The sequence below is a fragment of the Terrapene carolina genome, unplaced genomic scaffold (genome assembly GCF_002925995.2).
Source record: "Terrapene carolina triunguis isolate 2854851 unplaced genomic scaffold, T_m_triunguis-2.0 Scaffold212, whole genome shotgun sequence".
Lineage (NCBI taxonomy): Eukaryota > Metazoa > Chordata > Testudines > Emydidae > Terrapene > Terrapene triunguis.
The window spans coordinates 375369-397396 of NW_020664563.1; the positions used below are offsets into that span (position 1 = coordinate 375369).

Consider the following 22028-nt stretch of genomic DNA (forward strand, 5'->3'; position numbering starts at 1 on the left):
GCGCTGTGAAGGTAGAGGCACAGCATTAACTGTGGGGTGTGTGGAATGTACATTGCTGAGCTGGTGTGAGCCCAGGTGACTTTCCATAGGGGACCAGTTCTTTGCCAGGTCTAGGGAAGAGAGCTATTGTGTACAATGGTTTGGGGGCCAGGGGACTGGACCTTTTGATCTGGGGCAGCTGTGCAATATAAAGCTTCACTGGGAGAAATTTTTGTAATTGGGAGACAATGGATATGGGTCACCATTGCTCTGCCGCTTGGGCAGCCATTTACACCAGTGCAAAGTGTGTGCAAATTGGATGCAATCCCTGGCAACACAGTTTATCCCTCCAGCACCTTATCTCTTAACACACACATGATATCCTACCTTCATGATCCACCAGTCCATATTCCTGGCATGCTGCTCACCTGCACCCCATTAGCTGACAGCCAATCTGGCTGCACCTCTCTCTGGCATGCCATTTTACTTGGCCCCACATGCCCCTGGCCAGAGCACTTCAACCAGAAGCTGCTCAAGACAGTCTGCCATCTAAGCAAAACTTCAGTGTGTCACCCCCTTCTCATAGGCCTAGGGCAGCAGATTTGGCTTGGCTGTGCTTCTGTTATGTCAGGAAATAGAGGCCACCTGGGCTAAATTTTAGTGAATGACATTGAAACCGGGTGTGCAGGGTCACAATGCCACTCTAATTTGGCCAGGTCACCCCCCACTCCCCCATCATGATGGAGGGGCAGCCAGGCCAAATCAGCTGCCTTAGGCAGCTGCCTAGCTTGCCTATAGCTGGAGAAGCCTCTAACCCCAACAACCTCACATTGCAGTTCAAGCAACCCACACCTCTGTCAGCCCATCCACCTGGCACCCTATGCCCCTAGCACCCACCTTCATGCACCCATGTACCCTTGGCACTTCACTATCCATCAGCCCATTCCCCTGGCATTTCACCCCCAACAACCAACCCTGACACATCCAGACTTTTTCGTTAAAGACTTGAGCTTTACTTTTCCGGCTGTAAAGTGCCCAGTTCTAGTTGTCCCAGAGAGGGGCCAATTAAACTGCTCTCACTGACATGGAGACTTCACTGATAACTCAACCTGCACCTTCCTCTGCAAGATGGGGTTTGTGCAGAATGGATCGGAGATGCTGGAGTGTATGACCCTCAGAGGCACAACATTAACTTTGGGGTGATTAGGGTGCATATTGTGGAGTTGGTGTGATACCAGGTGCCCTTTCCATAGAAGCCCAGTTCTTGTGACTGCTCAATAGTTGCTTCAACTGCAGTCAGTTTAATTGGCAAATCTACTTAATTGGGATGTTTCTCAGGGAACTGACTTAAACCTAATGATAGTCAATGGCAACACTGTTGATCAATTGTTTGGTCTGGAGGTGATTAAGTGGTGATCCTGTGGGGACATGAGGTCATTACAATCCGCAGAAATTGATGCCTTTAATCATTCTCATGGCTCTTCTCTGAACCTTTTCCAATTTATCAACATCCTTCTTGAATTTTGGACACTAGAATTTGACACAGAATTCCAGCAATGGTCACACCAGTGCCAAAAACAGAGGTAAAATAACCTCTCTGCTCCTCCTCAGGGTTCCGCTTTTTATGCATCCAAGGATCACACTAGCTCTTTTGGCCACAGTGTTACACTGGGAGCTCATATTCAGCTGATTATCCCCACGACCCCCCCAATCCTTGTCAGAGTCATTGTTTCCCAGGATAGAGTCCCCAATCCTGTAAGTACGGCCTACATGATTTGTTCCTGGATGTAATAATAGATTAGATTAAATCTCAGGAAAAACTTTCTAACTGTTAGAACAGTCGGACCGTGGAACAGACTGCCTCAGGAGGTTGTAGAAGCTTCTTCACTGGAGGTTTTCAAAAGGAGGCCAGATAGCCATCCATCTTGGATGGTTTAGCCACAACAAATTCTGCATCTTGGCAGGGGGTTAGACTAGATGACCCTTGTGGTCCCTTCTAACCCTGTGATTCTATGGTTCTATGATTCTCCATTTAGCTGTTTTCAAATGCACATTGTTTTCTTGTACCCAACTGACCAACAGATCCAGATGGCTCTGTATCAATGACCTGTCCTCATTATTTACCACTCCCCCCATTGTTGTGTCATCTGAAGCCTTTATCAGTAATGATTTTATGTTGGGCCAAGAACGGATCCCTGAAGGACCCCACTAGAAACACCCACTCAATGAGGAATCCTGTTTACAATTACATTTTGAGACCTATCAATTGGCCAGCTTTTAATCTGTTTAATGTGTGCCATAATTTTATTTGTTCTAGTTTTTTAACCAAAATGTCGTGCAGTAACAAGACAAACATCTTACAGTGTATTACAGAGTATGTGTATTATAGTGTATATGTATTACATCAACACTATTGCCTTTATCAACCAAACCTTTAATCTCATCAAACAAAGATATTGTTAGTTTGATATATTTTCCATAAACCTATGTTAATTGGCATTAATTATATTACCTTCTTTTAATTCTTTATTAATCGAGCCCCATATCAGCTGCTCCATTATGTTTCGTAGTATCAGTGTCAGATTGACAGGCCTATAATTATCCAGGTCATCTTGTAACACAGCTCTGAACAGGCCTCAGGCATGGCTGTTAATGTGTGCCTGCAAAGTAGTTGTCAGTGCTGAATGGAGCTATCATAGGAAAAATTGGGTTGGTATGAATTGTATTAAAAGGTTCCAAACTCTCTCGTAATCCATAGACTTCCATACCACAGGCTCTTCAGTCTCACCTACTGCTAAGGTAACTAGAGGCTCAAGGCAAGGCTCCCCTTTCCCCATTATTATGATTTAGTCTAGAGCTCTCTAGGCCTCCTGACAGTTGCACCTGCTTTCTGTAACCAGGGGTAGCACAGCTGTCCGAGCTGCTCCCTGGAGAGGAAGCACACTGCTCCTGTAGCTGCAGGCTGGTGTTCAAGACCAGCGATGTTCCACACAAAGAGTATGTCTACACTGCAATCAGAGGTGGGATTGCAGCATACCTGAGCTGGCTTTGATTGAGCTCAATGGGAATGTTTATACAGCAACTAGATACCTGCGTCTGGCCCGTGTCAGTCAATTTGGGCTTGCGGAGCTCAGGCTGCAGGGTTATTTGATTGCTTCCAGGCTTGGGCTGGAGCCTGATCTACGCATGCTCCAGTCACACTTCTGATTGCAGTGCAGACAGACCTTAAGAGGTGTTTAGTCAATGTCTCTAGTTACAGTTTCCTAGGAGGAGGTATACACTGCATGCTCCCAATTACATAGTGAGAGCTATCAGTGACCCACTTCCTCTGAGCTCTTCATCCATCCATCCCTGCTGCATTCCATGCCCCACTGGGGTGTACTGAGGACAGGGTGTCTTCCCAGGTTGGCAATGGCTGCATTGTGTACTGTAATATTTAAGGCTGAGCTTTGCGAGATGGGTCTGAACTAGGGCTGTAAAGCAATTAAAAAATTAATTGCAATTAATCACTCAATTAATTGCACTGTTAAACAATAATAGAATACTATTTATTTAAATATTTTGGATGTTTTCCACATTTTCAAATATATCGATTTCAATCTCAACACAGAATACAAAGTGCACAGTGCCCACTTTATATTTTTTTTATTATAAATATGTGCACTGTAAAAATAAAAGAAATAATATTTTTCAATTAACTTAACACCAATACTGGAGTGCAATCCTTTATCATGCAAGTTGAACTTACAAATGTAGAATTATGCACAAAAAATAGTTGCATTCAAAAATAAAACAATGTCAAATTTTAGAGCCTACAAGTCCACTCAGTCCTACTTCTTGTTCAGCCAATCGCTCAGACAAACAAGTTTGTTTACATGTGCAGCAGATAATGCTGCCCACTTCTTGTTTACAATGTCACCTGAAAGTGAGAACAGGCATTCGCATGGCACTGTTGTAGCTGGTGTTGCAAGATATTTACGTGCCAGATGTGCTAAAGATTCATATGTCATATGTCCCTTCATGTGTCCATGCTGATGATGGGTTCTGCTCGATAACGATCCAAAGCAGTGCAGACTGACACATGTTCATTTTCATCATCTGAGTCAGATGCCACCAGGAGAAGGTTGGATTTCTTTTTTGGTGGTTCGGGTTCTGTAGTTTCTGCATTGGAGTGTTGCTTTTTTAAAACTTCCAAATGCATGCTCCACACCTTGTACCTCTCAGATTTTGGAAGGCACTTCTCTTAGGGCTGGTCTACACTACCGCGCTAGTTCGGCGGCTGGGGATCGAACTTCCGAGTTCGATTTATCGCGTCTGGTCTGGACGCGATAAATCGAACCAGGAAGTGATCCCCGTCGACTGCGGTACTCCAGCTCAACGAGAGGAGTACCGCGGAGTCGACGGGGAGCCTGCCTGCCGCGTGTGGACCGCGTCTGAACCGCGGTAAGTTCGAAGTAAGGTATGTCGAATTCAGCTACGTTATTCACGTAGCTGAATTTGCGTACCTTACTTCGACTTGGGGGGTAAGTGTAGACCAAGCCTCAGACTCATAGACTTTAAGGTCAGAAGGGACCGTTATGATCATCTAGTCTAACCTCCTGCACAACGCAGGCCACAGAATCTCACCCACCCACTCCTGTAACAAACCCCTAACCTATGCCTGAGTTATTGAAGTCCTCAAATCGTGGTTTAAAGACCTCAAGGTGCAGAGAATCCTCCAGCAAGTGACCCATGCCCCACGCTGCAGAGGAAGGCAAAAAACCTCCAGGGTCTCTGCCAATCTGCCCTGGAGGAAAATTCCTTCCCGACCCCAAATATGGCGATCAGTTAAACCCTGAGCATGTGGGCAAGACTCAGCAGCCAGCACCCAGGAAAGAATTCTCTGTAGTAACTCAGATCCCACCCCATCTAACATCCCATCACAGACCATTGGGCATATTTACCTGCTAATAATCAAAGATTAATTAATTGCCAAAATTAGGCTATCCCATCATACCATCCCCTCCATAAACTTATCAAGCTTAGTCTTGAAGCCAGATATGTCTTTTGCCCCCACTACTCCGCTTGGAAGGCTGTTCCAGAACTTCACTCCTCTAATGGTTAGAAACCTTCGTCTAATTTCAAGTCTAAACTTCCTAATGTCCAGTTTATATCCATTTGTTCTTGTGTCCACATGGGTACTAAGCTTAAATAATTCCTCTCCCTCCCTGGTATTTATCCCTCTGATATATTTATAGAGAGCAATCATATCTCCCCTCATCCTTCTTTTGGTTAGGCTAAACAAGCCAAGCTCTTTGAGTCTCCTTTCATAAGACAGGTTTTCCATTCCTCGGATCATCCTAGTAGCCCTTCTCTGTACCTGTTCCAGTTTGAATTAATCCTTCTTAAACATGGGAGACCAGAACTGCAACAATATTCCAGATGAGGTCTCACCAGTGCCTTGTATAACGGTGCTAACACCTCCTTATCTTTACTGGAAATACCACGCCTGATGCATCCCAAGACAGCATTAGCTTTTTTAACGGCCATATCACATTGGCGGCTCATAGTCATCCTGTGATCAACCAATACTCCTCTGTTACTTCCAGCTGATGTGTCCCCAATTTATAACCAAAATTCTTGTTATTAATCCCTAAATGCATGACCTTGCACTTTTCACTATTCAATTTCATCCTATTACTATTCCTCCAGTTTACAAGGTCATCCAGATCTTCCTGTATGATATCCCGGTCCTTCTCTGTATTAGCAATACCTCCCAGCTTTGTGTCATCTGCAAACTTTATTAGCACATTCCCACTTTTTGTGCCAAGGTCAGTAATAAAAAGATTAAATAAGATTGGTCCCAAAACCGATCCCTGAGGAACTCCACTAGTAACCTCCTTCCAGCCTGACAGTTCACCTTTCAGTATGACCCATTGTAGTCTCCCCTTTAACCAGTTCCTTATCCACTTTTCAATTTTCATATTGATCCCCATCTTTTCCAATTTAGCTAATAATTCCCCATGTGGAACCGTATCAAATGCCTTACTGAAATCGAGGTAAATTAGATCCACTGCGTTTCCTTTGTCTAAAAAATCTGTTACCTTCTCAAAGAAGGAGATCAGGTTGGTTTGGCACAATCTACCTTTTGTAAAACCATGTTGTATTTTGTTCCAATTACCATTGACCTCAATGTCCTTAACTACTTTCTCCTTCAAAAATTTTTCCAACACCTCGCATACTACAGATGTCAAACTAACAGGCCTATAGTTACTCGGATCACTTTTTTTCCCTTTCTTAAAAATTGGAACTATGTTAGCAATTCTCCAGTCGTACGGTACAACCCCTGAGTTTACTGATTCATTAAAAATTCTTGTTAATGGGCTTGCAATTTCATGTGCCAGTTCCTTTAATATTCTTGGATGAAGATTATCTGGGCCCCCCGATTTAGTCCCATTAAATTGTTCGAGTTTGGCTTCTACCACGGATGTGGTAATATCTACCTCCATATCCTCATTCCCATTTGTCATCCTACCATTATCCCTAAGCTCCTCATTAGCCTCATTAAAGACTGAGGCAAAGTATTTGTTTAGATATTGGGCCATGCCTAGATTATCCTTAACCTCCACTCCATCCTCAGTGTTTAGCGATCCCACTCCTTCTTTCTTTGTTTTCTTCTTATTTATATGGCTATAGAACCTTTTACTATTGGTTTTAATTCCCTTTGCAAGGTCCAACTCTACATGGCTTTTGGCCTTTCTCACTTTATCCCTACATGTTCTGACCTCAATAAGGTAGCTTTCCTTGCTGATCCCTCCCATCTTCCACTCCTTGGAAGATGGGAAGGCTTTCTGCTTTTTCTTAATCACCTCTCTGAGATGCTTGCTCATCCATCTTGGTCTACAACTCCTGCCTATGAATTTTTTCCCCTTTCTTGGGATGCAGGCTTCTGATAGTTTCTGCAACTTTGACTTGAAGTAATTCCAGGCCTCCTCCGCCTTTAGATCCACAAGTTCTTCAGTCCAATCCACTTCCCTTACTAATTTCCTTAATTCTTTAAAGTTAGCTCTTTTGAAATCAAAAACCCTAGTCCCAGATCTATTTTTGTTTATCCTTCCATCTCGTTTGAACTGACTTAGCTCATGATCGCTCGAACCAAGGTTGTCCCCTACAACCATTTCTTCTATGAGGTCCTCACTACTCACCAAAACCAAATCTAAAATGGCATCCCCTCTTGTTGGTTCTTCAACTACTTGGTGAAGGAATCCATCAGCTATCGCATCTTTTTTTTTTATTATTATTACTAGCACTTGTCCTCCAGTCTATATCTGGGAAGTTAAAGTCTCCCATGATCACACAATTCCCATTAGTGTTTACTTAATGAAAAACATTAAAGAGTTCTCCATCCATATCCAAATCGGATCCCAGCGGTCTGTAGCACACCCCAAGCACTATCTCAGGGGAGGCTCTAGGAGCTTTCTATCCCAATGTGATTTTTGCCCAGACAGACTCTGTCTTATCCATTCCATCACTTCTTATTTCTTTACAGTCTACCTCATCATTGATATACAATGCTACTCCACCACCTTTGCCTTTATTTCTGTCTTTCCTAAACAGCACATACCCTTCAATACCTGTACTCCAGTCATGACTATTATTCCACCATGTTTCTCTTATCCCTATAATATCTGGTTTCACTTCCTGCACCAATAGCTCTAGTTCCTCCATTTTGTTACTCAGGTGACACTGTAAATAAGAAGCGGGCAGCTTTATCTCCCGTAAATGTAAACAAACTTGTTTGTCTGAGCAATTGGCTGAACAAGAAGTAGGACTGAATGGACTTGTAGGCTCTAAAGTTTTATGTTGTTTTCTTTTTGAGTGCAGTTATGTAACAAAAAAAATCTACACTTATAAGTTACACTTTCACAACAAAGATTGCATTATGGTATTTGTATGAGGTGAACTGAAAAATACTATTTCTTTTGTTTATCACTTTTACAGTGCAAATACTTGTAATAAAAATAATAATATAAAGTGAGCACTATACATTTTATATTCTGTGTTGTAATTGAAATCAATATTCTATTGTTTAACAGTGCGATTAAAACTGCGATTAATCGCTATTAATTTTTTTGAGTTAATAGCATGAGTTAACTGTGATTAATCGACAGCGCTAGTCTGAACATTTCATCGTTTGTTTTCTTTATTCCAGTCACGAGATGCCCCAAGCTGAGGGACCTAGAGCCAATTCTTATGAATTGCTCCCACCCTCTGGAATCCTTCAGCTATGGGTCAGTGTGTCGCTTCCGCTGCACTCAGGGCTACTTCCTCAATGGGACAAGCAGGGTGCAGTGCCAGCCTGATGGGCACTGGTCAGACAAGATGCCTGCCTGCCAAGGTAAGTTGTTTTGCCATGTTCTAGCTTCCATGTGGAGCAGTGCTTTTCCCTTGCAAGCCCTTTGCCGGAGAGAGACAAGAGGGTGAATGTGGAGAGGCTCAGGTGGGGAGTGAGCATTCCCAGTGTGGGGAAGGAGATCCAGGGGCTAGCAAATGAGGCTGTTCTCGGTAACAGGAAGAGCAGAGCCCTTTGGGGTATACACTAATACTTACAGCCCTTTGCAAAGCTGCACACTTGGGTGAAACCAGCAAGCACTAGAGAGTGGAACACAAGGGTGGCCAGTGGGCATCAGACACTATGTCCATCTAGCTCAGCCCAGTATCCTGTCTCTGGCAGGAGCCGGCACCAGATGCTGATAGGGAAGGTGCAAGAAGCCCCACAGCAGGCAGATGTGGGATGATTTGCTCCACTAGTTAGTGGTTGACTCAAGCAAGAGGAACGAGGAGTACTTGTGACACCTTAGAGACTAACAAATTTATTTGGGCATAAGCTTTCGTGGGCTAAAACCCATTTAATCAGATAGTGTTTGCTGTTACAACTCCAGATCCTCTTGTGATCTGTATAAACAGCAAATGCCTTGCCGGGCCTTGAGAAGCTCCTGCCCCGGTATTTGTGAGAGTACCACCAGCACGTTGGTGCACTGTGTGATCATGTTGACTGTATCGGATTTGAATTTGCCATCTTTCCTTTTCACTGAATGTCCCATTATGCTATGAGACTAGGAGAACACTCTCCAGTACCTTCTCCGGGCCACTTTTATCAGGTCTTCATTTATCCGTCCCCTCTCTATAGCAACAATCCCAGTCTCTCTCCTTGTCTCTCTAGCCGTCCTGCTCTGCTCCTGTGATGTCACTTTTGAGGGGAATGAGCAGCACTTCACATAGCATCCCATGCGATGGCGTCCCATTCATTTCTATAATGCTGCTCTATATTTTCCATATTATGCTCCATCCAGTTTCATTTGCACCCTAACAATTTGTTTGGTTTGTTGACCACCACTGCACATAAAGCAGAGCAGCGCTCTCCATTGAATTGTCCCTAAGGGTACGTCCAGACTACCCGCCGGATCTATCAGGTATCGATATACTGCGTCTCATCTAGACGCGATATATCGATCCCCGAACGCGCTCCCGTTGACTCTGGAACTCCACCAGGGTGAGCGGCGGTAGCGGAGTCGACGGGGGAGCCACAGCCGTCGATCCCGCGTCGTGAGGACGGGAGGTAAGTCGAAATAAGATACGTCGACTTCAGCTATGCTGTTCCTGTAGCTGAAGTTGTGTATCTTACATCGACACCCCCCCAGTGTAGACCAGGCCTAGGGATGCCCAAGTCTATTTCCTGAGCTCACACAGCTTATTTATAACTCAGTATGATGGATGGGTAGTTTGAGTTATTCCCTTCAGCCAAGGGTGCCAGAACCGGCTATGTCCACCCACTTTTTACACAGATGTAGTTGGGGGAGCAGGGGGCCACATTGCCCCCCCAAACTGCAAGCCCAGACAGGCACGAAGTGGCGCAGGCAGGGGCTACGCTTCACAGCGGGCTGATGATGATCAGCTCCCCCACTGCAAAGCTCAGCCCCTGCCCACAGCAATAGCCTCTTCCCAGTGCGGGACTGAGGTGGGCCTTAGCCCCCCCTCGCCACTAGTCCCTGCTAGAGGGCTTATTCCTTCACCCTTCCACTTCCCTGGTCCTTCTCGCCTGAACAGATAGCAACAATACCCAAAGTCAGAAGGTGCAAACAGTTCAATGTTTATTGGGGTGAACTTCCAGCAAGCTTAAATCCAAATTCCTTTTTCCTTATTTTCGAATCCCAATTTACCTCCTGTTTGCCCCTAATTTATATAGTAATATTCTCAGCTATACCTTAACTAATCATTTTACTGAAATCTAGCTAACCAATCCTAACATATTGTAACATAATTCTCTAACCAATTATATCCCACTACCCTAATTAATTTACACCTAGCAAAATTAATTATACAGCAGACAGAAACAATTAGAGAACCAGACAGATTAACAATAGAAAAGTGGGGGCCATAAAGATAAAACATATAGAAATGAGGGTTTCACAACCACAACTGTTGAGAAGTGATTTTTTGCCAGACAGGATGCTATCAAACTAAGTTTTCTTTAACCATCTATATCTGGTGGTGATAGGCATTATCAGGACAGGATTGTATTCCTAACAGCCCAATAGCACCTTATTTTAATGTGACTAGTTTGGAATGTGAGGATGTGACCATACGCTTCCCAGCTTATGGTTGCCTCTGCTGCTTAGCCAAAGGCCTTAGCCTAAGAACCAGGCCTCAGACTATCCTAGTGAGAGAAGGCCCATAGACAGGTGGACTGTGATTTTGATTCTTTGTTTTATACCTCTATAACTAGCTAAGTTCTTAAAGTATAGGCCTTTACAGGCAGGCCTGCATATCTATATCCCAACAGTCCCAGCCACTCTCCGTGGCCCCACCCCCTGCTCCTCCTTCCCCCCCCCCCCCCGAGGCCCTGCCCTCTGGCCAGGACGGAAGCCAGAATTGGGCCATGATAAGTAGGGTGACCAGATAGAAAGTGTGAAAAATCAGGACGGGGGTGGGGGGTAATAGGCGCCAATATAAGAAAAAGCCCCGAATATCAGGACTGTCTCTATACAATCTGGACATCTGGTCACCCTAGTGGTAAGAGCCATCCAAGGAGCCCGGCCACTGTGGAGAGTCCTGGACCCTCCACGACAGGGGAGGCAGGGCCTTGGGGGAAGAGGAGGGCAGGGGTGAGGCCACGGAGGAGGCAGGGCTTCATGGGCCCCCCACTTCTACCTAGGTTCCAGCACTCCTGCCTCCAGCATGTATTACTTTGCATTTATCAACACTTAATTTCATCTGATTTTGGAGCAGGAGTCCCAGTAACTTTCAATGGGATTCAGGAGCCTAAAGCTCAGTTTTTTAAAGGTATTTACGTGTTGCTTCTTTCAGCATTGCAAGGTCTAAGTGACTTAGACAGCTAAGTTCCATTAAGTGCCTACGTCACTTTTGAAAAGGGACCTAGCTGTCTAAGTCACTTAGGGCCAGATTTTTAAAAGTATCGAGGCACCTAAAGATGCAGACGGGGGCCTAGTGGGAATGTCAGAGGCATCCAACTGCCAGAGTTCAGCACCTCACCTGCTTAGGTGCTTTTGTCAATCCCACTAGGGCCTATTTGTCTCACTAGGGACCTAAATACCTTTGAAAATCTGGCTCTAAGACCCTTAGGCGCTTTTGAAAATTTTACTCCCAGTGATCTGAATCCTAACATGTTGGCCTGGGAATTTATTTCAGAAGAGGCTGCTCCCTATTTCAAGCAAGTCCTGCTTTACATGGGTGGTGGAGCTGTGGCCCTTGTGGCCCTGTTGTTGACAGGAATGTTCATAGCTCTGCTAATCAAGCGTCTCAGTGACAAAGGTAAGAAATGCATGGCTTTGTTTGTGTCTTTGGTTATTATTGCTGAGGGCATTTGCCTGGAAACAGGTGATTTATCCCTTGAAGAAGTGCAGATAAGGTCAGAAAAGTGATTCAAGATGGCCCCTTATTAGTCCACGTGGTTCATCCCTGTGTGCTTGTTTATGGACAGAAGTACACCCTCTCCTCAGCCTTGCAGACCCAGCATAGCTGAGGGAGGAGCTGGATTCTATTCTGCCTCACATGGCTGAGGGCAGCAGCATCTTTGTCCCTGATGAGGCTCGGTGAGATGAAGGGGCTGAGCCAACCCTCACTGAAGTCAACAGAACAAGTGTGGCTGCTGCCACTATTTTCAGGGAGGTCCAAAGGCCTGAAATACAGAAGACTGGCATGCTGTTGTTGAAATAGACTCCCAGAGAACAAGTTCAGGATCTAAGTAGAACCCTTTCTGAGGGTAACCATTTTTCCCAGGAGGTAAACAAAGCCCCAACAGAGAGATAGGAGCCCTGTCAGCTGCACCTTGCTCTGCTGGGCCCTCCTAATAATAATCTCACATGTCCCAGAGGCCTTGCATCCATGCCGCTTGGCTCAGATGGCATCTTTAAGGTGGTCCCAGTTCTCTTCCCTCTGCCCAGGCATGGAGTCTAGCCATGTGGGGTGTGACATTCCCCTGATGTTATCTGGACCGACCAATCCTTGACTCTGGGAGCCAGCCTTACCCTGCTGTGCTGTGGGAACCACCACTCCTGGGTTCTTCCTGAACAGCCTCTTGCATGTAAGCTGCTCCCAGCTACATGAGTGAGCAATTTTGGCCAGCCGCTGCTTTGATTGTGCAACTGAATGACACTAGCCAATATCTCCAGTCCCAGACACAACCCTAGGAACCGCTGTCTTGCAGTGTCCAGTTATGCCTGCTGGACGCTGCAAGCTTATATGGGTTTGTCAATTTAACAAAGAAATTGATATGTACCAGGCTTGTTATCCCAAGGGGAGTCTCTGACACGCTTCAAACCAAACGCACTACTTCAGGTAAACTAAACAAAGAAATTTATTAACTACAAAACATAGATTTTAAGTGATTATAAGTCAAAGCACAACAAGTCAGATTTGGCCAAATTAAATAAAAGAAAAATGCATTCTAAGCTGATCTTAACACTTTCAGTGCCCTTACAAACTTAGATGCTTCTCACCATAGGCTGGCTGGTTGCCCTTCAGCCAGGCTGTCCCCTTTGATCAGCGCTTCAGTCGCTTGGTGGTGGTGTCTGTAGATGATCGAGGAAGAGAGAGCCAGCATGGCAAACATCTATCCCTTTTATCATGTTCTTTCTTACCCCTTGGCTTTGCCCTCCCCCCGCCCACACTTCAGGGTCAGGTGAGCATTACCTCATCATAGTCCCAAACTGACCAAGGGAAGGGGGGGTGACTCACTGGAGAGTCCAACAGATCCTTTGTTGCTGCCTAGGCCAGTGTCCTTTGTTCCTGTGAGGCTGGGCTGGGTTTGTCCCATACATGTCCTGATGAGGTATGTACTGCCCCTCTGTTCCTGGAGAGTTTTGCCTGGGCTTGTTTTAAGCCATAAGGATACATTTTCAGCCTCATAACTATATACATGAAATTACAACCTATAACATTACTATAATATTACTGTAACAACAATGCTCATTGCATCATGAGCCTTCCGAAGACACCTGACATGACAAACTTTGCATTGGATATCACACAATCATATTATAAGGATGAACATGGGGGTGCAGGATGTTCCCCCGAGGTACAGAACATCACATGGGGGGTATATGTACCCGAGCACAGTGTATCTCCACTAACCATCTCAGAATTTGCTCTCGGAAGCCATGGTGAGAACCTAGTCTGTCAGAGACTGCTTTATCCCACATGCTTACCATACCCTTCACTGATGAGATCTGTTTTGTTGTTGTTGTTTCTGCACCATCCCATGGATGTTTCAACTCCATCATCAGAGGAAGAAAAAACACTGCTGAATCCCACCAGGTAAGAGCCATGTGTTCTGTGAGCTGATCACTCTAACTTGCACCACGGCTTTCACGAGCACTGCAGCTACCATGGAGCTTGCCAGTCCCCTGTTTTTCCTCACCCAGCCCTTCCAGAAATTTTAGCCTTTTGGGGTGAGACATTCGTGCCTGACCCCAAAAGTGAATTTTTTTGAAAGTCTGAACAGGAATGGTTTATAGTATCAAGCACAAGGTGTGTAGGGCACTTTCCCCCATCATAAAACATCATATAGTCCTTACATTAATAACTCTAGTGCTGAACCAGCTGGGGCTAGAAAGCTGAATTCTGGCAGGGACATAGACATCTTCTCAACATGGGCTTTGGGATTTACAGTGAAAACTGGTTTTGATTAGACCAAATGATGAGCCTTTGGAAGTCACACTTTGTGCATACACAGAGGCATGATAGGTGCATTTTTAACAATGATTTGCCAGTGTTCCAAAGAAAGGCAGGGTGCACTATTTTGCATGTGTTGCTAATGGGACTGCATACACATTGTAAACAACTGGTCAGTAGATGCCAACAGAATGAGCTAGGGCTCTATAGGAGTCCTGTCCTGGTCAATGGGATTGTCTTGCCTGTTACGTGTACCATGATTTTTTATTACTAAATTCCAGTATTTAAAATAATAACACAGAGAGCCATTTCTTTCATTGGGTCCTTTAAAAATTGCAGGTTTAACAGGGGTCTCTGTTATAATCCACATTGTGAGAATTTAAAGTGTGTTCCACCATGAAGCCAAAAACATCGTGGCATGGAGTCCCTGAGGATGACCCTTGTATAGTGTTGTTTTGTTAGATCCTGGCTTTCTGTGCAGTGCAGGCTCAGGCCTGGAAGGGCAGTAAAGGTTTTGTAAACAATAGACTGGAGAATGGCCCACAAGATGGGGTCATTACGTTCATTGCTGTTTACTTGTAATATGGATCCATATGAACACAGGTACAAAATTTATGGGCAGTCATGAGTGGTTACAGCACCACATTCAGGGGATAAAGAGGCTCTGATAACACATCCTCCCAGACACAGATGCAGTGACTCATTCAGGAAAATGTGTGAGTCTTCAGGAGCTGCCAAATCTGTGCCCCAATTCTTATTTTGCCTAGGGTGGAAGAACCAGTTCCTTAAGAGAGAAAAGGGCTTTTTTGACCGATGGTAGGGGTTCTCTCATTTCCTATCACTCTAGGTTTATACCAGTGTGTTTCTGTTGTTGTCTAGTAACCTGGGAGCACCTGGTGTCTTTACAAATGCAGCGTTTGACTCCAACTTTTAAGGTAAACTGTCAGAGAAATCAGTCTTGAAATGCTTATTTATTTCTATGAGACAGAGTGGGTGCGGTAATATGTTTTACTGGACCAACTTCTGTTGGTGAGAGAGACAAGTTTTCAAGCCATACAGAGCTCTTCTTCAGGTCTGGGAAATGTACTTAGGGTGACCAGACATCCCGATTTTATCGGGACTGTCCCGATATTTGCTTGTTTGTCCCGAGTCCCAACCAATGTTAGGTCGGGACACTGGACAAACAAGCAAGGCTCCCGCACATAGGCGGAGCCCGGAAGGGCTCGCGCCCCCCCCGCCCCGACTCCGCCTCCCCTCCTTCCCCCATTGGATCCCTCCCCAAATCCCCGCCCCCATCCCCGCCCCCTCACTGCCCCATTGGCTCCCTCCCCAAATCCCCGCCTCTTCCCAAGCACGCCATGCCCAGGAGACTCAGGGGAGTGCGGGGCCGGGGTGAGTGTGAGTCCGGCCTGGCCCCGAGCAGGCAGGACTCGGGCGCGGTACCTGGAGGGAGAGTGGGGGGCGGCCCGCGGGGCCAGGAGGCGGCTGTTCTCCCCACCTGGGCAGTGGGACTCGGGAGCAGCCGCTGCTGCAGCTCCCACTGCCGCGGGGGGAGGAAGCGGCCGCTGGCCAAGCACGTGGCGCTCGGCGGCTGCAGCTCTGGCGCCCGGGCCCGAACCCCCCGAGCCCGGGCCTGCTGCGGGGACCCAGCAGCGCGCACGCTGCGCCCAGCCCCTGGCCAGTCGCGTCTGGGCTGGCTGCCCAGCTGGTGCAATCCCGCGGGCGGCCCTGGGGCGGAGGCATTGGCAACCCCGTTCATTCCCCTGCGGGACCCGAGCGGGATGGGGGGGCTGGGGCCTGCTGCCCCCACTCCGGGGCCGCCCGCGGGATTGCACCAGCTGGGCAGCCAGCCCAGACGCAACTGGCCAGGGGCTGGGCGCAGCGTGCGCGCTGCTGGGTCCCCGCAGCAGGCCCGGACTCGGGGGGGTTCGTGGGCGCCAGAGCCGCAGCTGCCGAGCGCCACGTGCTTGGCCAGCGGCCGCTTCCTCCCCCCGCAGCAGTGGGAGCTGCAGCAGTGGCTGCTCCCGAGTCCCGCTGCCCAGGTGGGGAGAACAGCCGCCGCCTGTCCCCCACTCACACTCACCCCAGCCCCGCGCTCCCCTGCGTCTCCCTGGCCTCCGTCCAGGGCTTGGGGGGGGGGGTGATGTGGTGGGGTTTTTTTTTTTTTTTTTGCTTTGCTGCCTTTTTTTCCCCCAGACATAGTTGCCAAATGGTCATAGCCTCCTGTGTGAACCAGCCACTAGAGGAAGACAAAGACACTCTTCTACAGCTTGTTACATGAAAATCCAACATGGTTCAATGTGTGTTTGTTTTACTGTCTAAATAACATGCACTACTGCAAAGGTTCTCAACCTGTGCATCATGGCCACCCCTGTTTCTCTAAGGGTAGATGGGAGAAGTGTCATGAATGCTTTTCTATTGTGACATGGGGTCATGACATGGAAAAGGATGAGAACCCCTGTGCTAGAGGAGCTGTTTTGGATACATGCACAAGCTCTACAAGTTGATACACCATGCAAAATGTAGCAGAAAGTCCTAACCTAGTCCTAAAAAGGCATCTATGAGAATAACTCCCCTCCCCATCCCCCATTCACCCCACCACCATGTCAATAACTCAAAAATGAACAAACTGAACTTTATCAAACTCTTTAAATAAACTTTCCTTTGGGTAATTTCTTATTTATATCCGTTATAGCTAAAGCAGAAGATGCCCCCAGGAGAGAAGATCACTGGAAGGAAAAGGTCCTGAAGATGGTACTCATGCCTCAATCCTTTTAGAAGCTGTTTTTATACCTTACTCCTCAGCTCAGCTCTGCCATCATCCAGCCCAAGAACTCACAGTCACTGACAGTCAGGGATTAAACTAACTCTGGTGCACACATCCAGTTCTGATCTGAAATCTGGGCTTGTTCTTCCTCTGACACTGGGCTTCGGTTCACAATCCAGTTGTATCATGTAAAGGTCCCCAAGCATGAGTGGTGGGTGAACTGCTGGCTCAGGGAGGCTAGCCCCCCAGTCCCACCCCTTCTACCCGAAGCCCTGCCCCTTCCATGCCCGCCGGAGCCCAGAGACCCCCGACAGTGGCCGCTGGCCCCTGCCTCAGGCTAGCGCCCCCAGTCCTCACCCCCCAGCCCCAGAGAGCAGGGAGGCCAGGCAGCATGGCCCCAGCCCAGCCCCGGACCGTGAGGAGGCCCGGCAGTGCGTCCCCAGCCTCCCTGGCCCCAGAGCGTCAGGTGGCCAGGCAGTGCAGCCCCAGCCTCTCTAGCCCGAGCGCCGGGAGGGTGGGCAGCACAGCACCAGCACCAGCCCCAGCTGGGGCCATGATGGCACAGGGGAAGAGCCGTCCGCAGAGTGGGAAGCAGGAGCGGACTGGTGACGGAGTGTGGGTGAGGCCACGCCTGGCTGTTTGGGGAGGCTCAGCCTCCCCCAGCCTATGATACCTGCTGCCCATGTCCCCAACCCACTTGTTCCTTCATCCACCTGCCTATTGGATGCTCGGAAAGGTCCTCAAGACCTGGGCCCTAGTATCTACACCCTCAATCACTCTCTAGTCCAGGGGTGGTCAAACTTTTTGGCCTGAGGGCCACATCTGGGAATAGAAATTGTATGGCGGGCCATGAATGCTCACAAAATTGGGGTCAGGGTGAGGGAGGAGGTGAGGGCTCTGGTTGGGGGTGCAGGCTCTGGGATGGGGCTGAGGATGAGGAGTTTCAGGTGTAGGAGGGTGCTCTGGGCTGGGACTGAGGGGTTCGGAGGGCAGGAGGGGGATCAGGGCTGGGGCATGGGGTTGGGGCATTGGGAGAGGCTCAGGGGTGCAGGCTCTGACCAGTGCTTACCTCAAGCGGCTCCCAGAAGCAGTGGCATGTCCCTTCTCCAGCTCCTACATGGAGGCACGGCCAGATGGCTCTGCACGCTGCCCCATCTGAACCGCCCCTGCAGCTCCCATTGGAGCGCCGGAGGGGGCCATTGGAGCGCGTAGGAGCCGGAGTGGCTTCCGGGAGCTGTGTGGTGCGGCCCCCGACCCAGTGCCCTGGCTGGAGCGCCGGAGCAGGGCTGAGCTGTGTGGTGCGGCCCCCGACCCAGCACCCTGGCTGGAGCGCCGGAGCGGGGCTGAATTGTGTGGTGCGGCCCCTGACCCAGCGCCCCAGCTGGAGCGCCGGAGCGGGGCCAAGACGCATGGTGTGGCACCCGACCCAGCGCCCTGGCTGGAGTGCCAGAGCAGGGCAAAGCCAGACCCCGCTCCCCAGAGGGAGCTCGCGGGTCGACTTAAAATGACTCGCGGGCTGGATACGGCCCGCAGTTTACCCACCCCTGCTCTAGTCCCATCCTAACCATCATAATATTCAACACTCACACAGAATTCATCTCTTCAAAGTGCTTTACTAATTGTTACTAATTGCTAATTGTTTACTGTTCTGTAAAGTGTCTGTCAGCTTCTGATGTAAATTGGCTAAATTGCATAAGAGGTACCTATTCCTTCTGCCTTGTTCTCCAGATGTGCTTATTATTCACAGCACACAGGCTTTTCGGTATTGCTTTTTTTAAAGTCTTGCCCAGGGCTTTTCTATTACTGGTGGACTATGACAAGTGTGTGCAATAGCTAGTAACTGTGACCACCTCTTGAAACAGGTTATCAAGTCTCCAGTTGCCACTTGCCCTTTAGAGACATTTTCCAGCTTCTTGTCTTCTCTCTGTCTGCCTGTGGTGGTGGACTATGGTGTTTCCCCTGGACACTGGAACATCCTGCAGAAACTGAGCAGGTGGAGGGACAGCTATCTAGGAAGGAGACAACTGGCTGGAACTTGAAGCTATGTTGACTAGGGAAAGGAAACACAAGACAGTTTTATGGAGGTTGGCATCCCTTGCCTGAATGTGTTATTGAGGTTCTTTAGCTGAGATCTTCCACCTCACAAAACCCTGGCATAATTATCGATAGTTCTGTAAGGAGACCCTGGAGGCTGACTTTTTCTCTTCATTAAACTCATATACCTTCACGGATGGCATTGGGTTTGCACAGGAAAAGCTGAGCACAGAGTGATTTTATATTTGTTTTTCTAAGCAGCCTCCTCTATTAATGTTTCTACCAGGTGCTCAGTGGAATTTTAGTATTTCTTCCATACGATCATTTTCATACCAGGGAGGGAGAGAGCTGCTCCCCCTCTCCTATCTATGAAGGCAGGAGTCTGTTCCAGGCACTCCGTGGAATCATTGCAGATTTCTTCTCACTCAGTGTTTGATGGCTTCTCCTTATTTGCCTTTCTCCTCCAAAGTTTCCTGGCAAGACTGTCCCAAGTCCCCTCTCCTCCCCCACACCTCCACTTTTTTGCACTAAATATTTGGAGGAGAATTGAACCCAGTTTACAACAGTCTATGAATGTCGAAAAATAACTTTGTAGAATGCCAGGCTTGCTGCCCACCCTTGCTCTTTCTGAAGCTACTATGCAGACATGGTGAGGCATCTCTTGTATTGCCAATGCCACCCTAGTGCTTCCTCAATGATCAGCAAAAGAGATGGAAAAATATAAATATGGACATGGCATTAGTACTTTATTGGCTATCTTGTAATTTACTTTTTTTTGTCTTTCAGAAGTGGGTCCAATAAAGTAGAATTCAATAATAAAAGTGTGAATGTGAAACCAGGTTTTTGCTCATCTTAGTTTTGAGCACTATGGAATAAGCAAGGCACAATCAATACCTTGAACTGAATAGCAGATAAAACAGGCCTTCAAATGGGATTAATACAATCATGTAATCTGAAATATTTGCATAAAACAGGCCAAAGAATCCACCAACTGATTCCTGCCTGTTTCTAGCCCAATAACTAGTTGAACAAGAGTATATCTTTAAGAAACATAACCAGTCCTGATTTAAAGATTTAAAGTGGAGAATTTATCACATTCCTTTATAATCTGTTGCAATGCTTAATCACCCTCAGTATGAATTTAGCTGACTTCAATTTCATGGCACAAGGGACCATTAGAACATATTGCAAGACATGTTAGACGATTGAAATCTTTATTGATTATTTTACATATGCTACAGCTCCTCTCCACATTAGTGCTGAATCTCTTGAACTCTAGTGATGTATTTAGCAAGTAATATTGTGCACTGAATCACAAAGCACCTACTTCACTTTCCTTAACAAAACAAATAACCTTTATTAGACATAAGGAGAAAAGATTCCAAAGTGCATTAGATATAACACCCTGCTTCACCAGGTTAGAAACACCCCTAATTATTGCCCGTGTTATCTGTGATTAGATGTTCGTCTACATGTGTTCTCCCTGTGTGCTGCCCCAGCTCTGTGCAGACAGCCAGCACAGCAGACCTTGAGCGAACCGCCCAATGACCACAAGATCTGTTAATGTATGAAGGTGGCAGTACAGGTTTATTGTTGACAAAGCACGGTAATAGCATGTGGCAGACTCTACGAGGATACTAAGACATGTATGCCCGTGACAGTGGACCAACTCAATGATTGGCGGGACTTTCCATTCCCTCCTCGGCTGGACAAAGATACTCTCTCTGAGATACATCTTTATACCCTGATACAAACAAGTTATGTTACACATGCCAAACCCGCGGAAAAAAACACAGAAATTGGGCTCGTTTTTGGCTTAATTGGCTGTGAGTTGCTTGTTGTCTAGTTTTTGGCTTGTAGCTTGTTTGGCTTGTAGCTTGTTGTAGCTTCTTCTTTTTTTTTTGATCGGCTCCCGGCAAGCAGGGGCAAGGGGGGGAGAGAGTCAGGGGTGCACAGTGGGCCCACCACAGTTCCAGACTGCATGCCAGGGGATCTAGTCACATAGAGTGTTGGGGTTCTAAGGGATTGGCTTGTTTTGGCCTTGTTTTGAAATGGGATTAGCTTGATTTTTGGCTTATTGTGAAAGTCAAGGAGCTTATTTACCCCGTGAAAGTTGGCAGCTGTGCCCTAGAGCCCCAGGCAGGTGCAGTATAAACTCACAGGGCCTTGCCCTAATAGGATGTTTCCAAAAGTTAAATGATCTATTCCAAGTTTGATGAACTGCAAAAAACTGATAGAAAGTAATCCAAATTTTTCTACAATTGTTTCAATTGTTGTATTCAAGAGTTAGTAACAAAGTAAGAATATATATTACATTTTTAAACTTAACCAGTGTCCCTTAACTGAATTGACACAAGATTGCAGAACATGTTAGTAATTCAGACCCATCTCGCAAAGCTCAGCCTTAAATACTACAGTACACAATGCAGCCATTACTAACCTGTGAAGACACCCTGTCCTCAGTACATCCCTGTGGGGCATGGAGTGCAGCAGCAATGGATAGATGAAGAGCTCAGAGGAAGTGGGTCACCTCCTGCTAGGAAACGGTAACTAGAGACACTGGCTAAGCACCTCTTAAGGCGGGGTGGCCAACCTGAGCCTGAGAAGGAGGCAGAATTTACCAATGTACATTGCCAAAGAGCCACAGTAATATGTCAGTAGCCCCCCATCAGCTCCCCCACCCGCTCCCAGTGCCTCCCGCCACCGGCAGCCCCACCGATTAGTGCCTCCCCCTCCCTCCCCACACCTCCCGATCAGCTGTTTCGTGGCATGCAGGAGGCTCTGGAGGGGAGGGGGAGGAAGGAGGGCGTGGCAGGCTCGGGAGGGGACGGGAAGGGGTTGAGCGGGGGCAGGGCCTGTGGCAGAGCCAGGGGTTGAGCAGTGAGCACCCCCTGGCACACTGGAAAATTGGCGCCTGTAGCTCCAGCCCCGGAGTTGGTGCCTATACAAGGAGCCGCATATTAACTTCTGAAGGGGTGGCTTCTCTGGAGCCACAGGTTGGCCACCCCGTCTTAAGCAGGGCCGGTGCAAGGAAGTTTCGCGCCCTAGGTGAAACTTTCACCTTGCGCCCCCCCCC

At 47.4% G+C, this 22028-nt stretch overlaps 1 protein-coding gene across 1 annotated transcript in view; it reads left to right on the forward strand.

The window, feature by feature from the left end:
• Positions 1-17271, forward strand: part of LOC112104982 (P-selectin-like) — a 50903-nt gene extending 33632 nt beyond the window's left edge. Inside the window, exons 9-13 of the mRNA XM_029912441.1 lie at positions 8171-8356; positions 11668-11790; positions 13764-13794; positions 15031-15086; positions 16847-17271. Coding sequence (XP_029768301.1) covers positions 8171-8356; positions 11668-11790; positions 13764-13794; positions 15031-15085 — 395 coding nt within the window. The 3' untranslated portion in view covers position 15086; positions 16847-17271. The remainder of the gene's footprint in view (positions 1-8170; positions 8357-11667; positions 11791-13763; positions 13795-15030; positions 15087-16846) is intronic.
• Positions 17272-22028: the final 4757 nt, after the last annotated feature.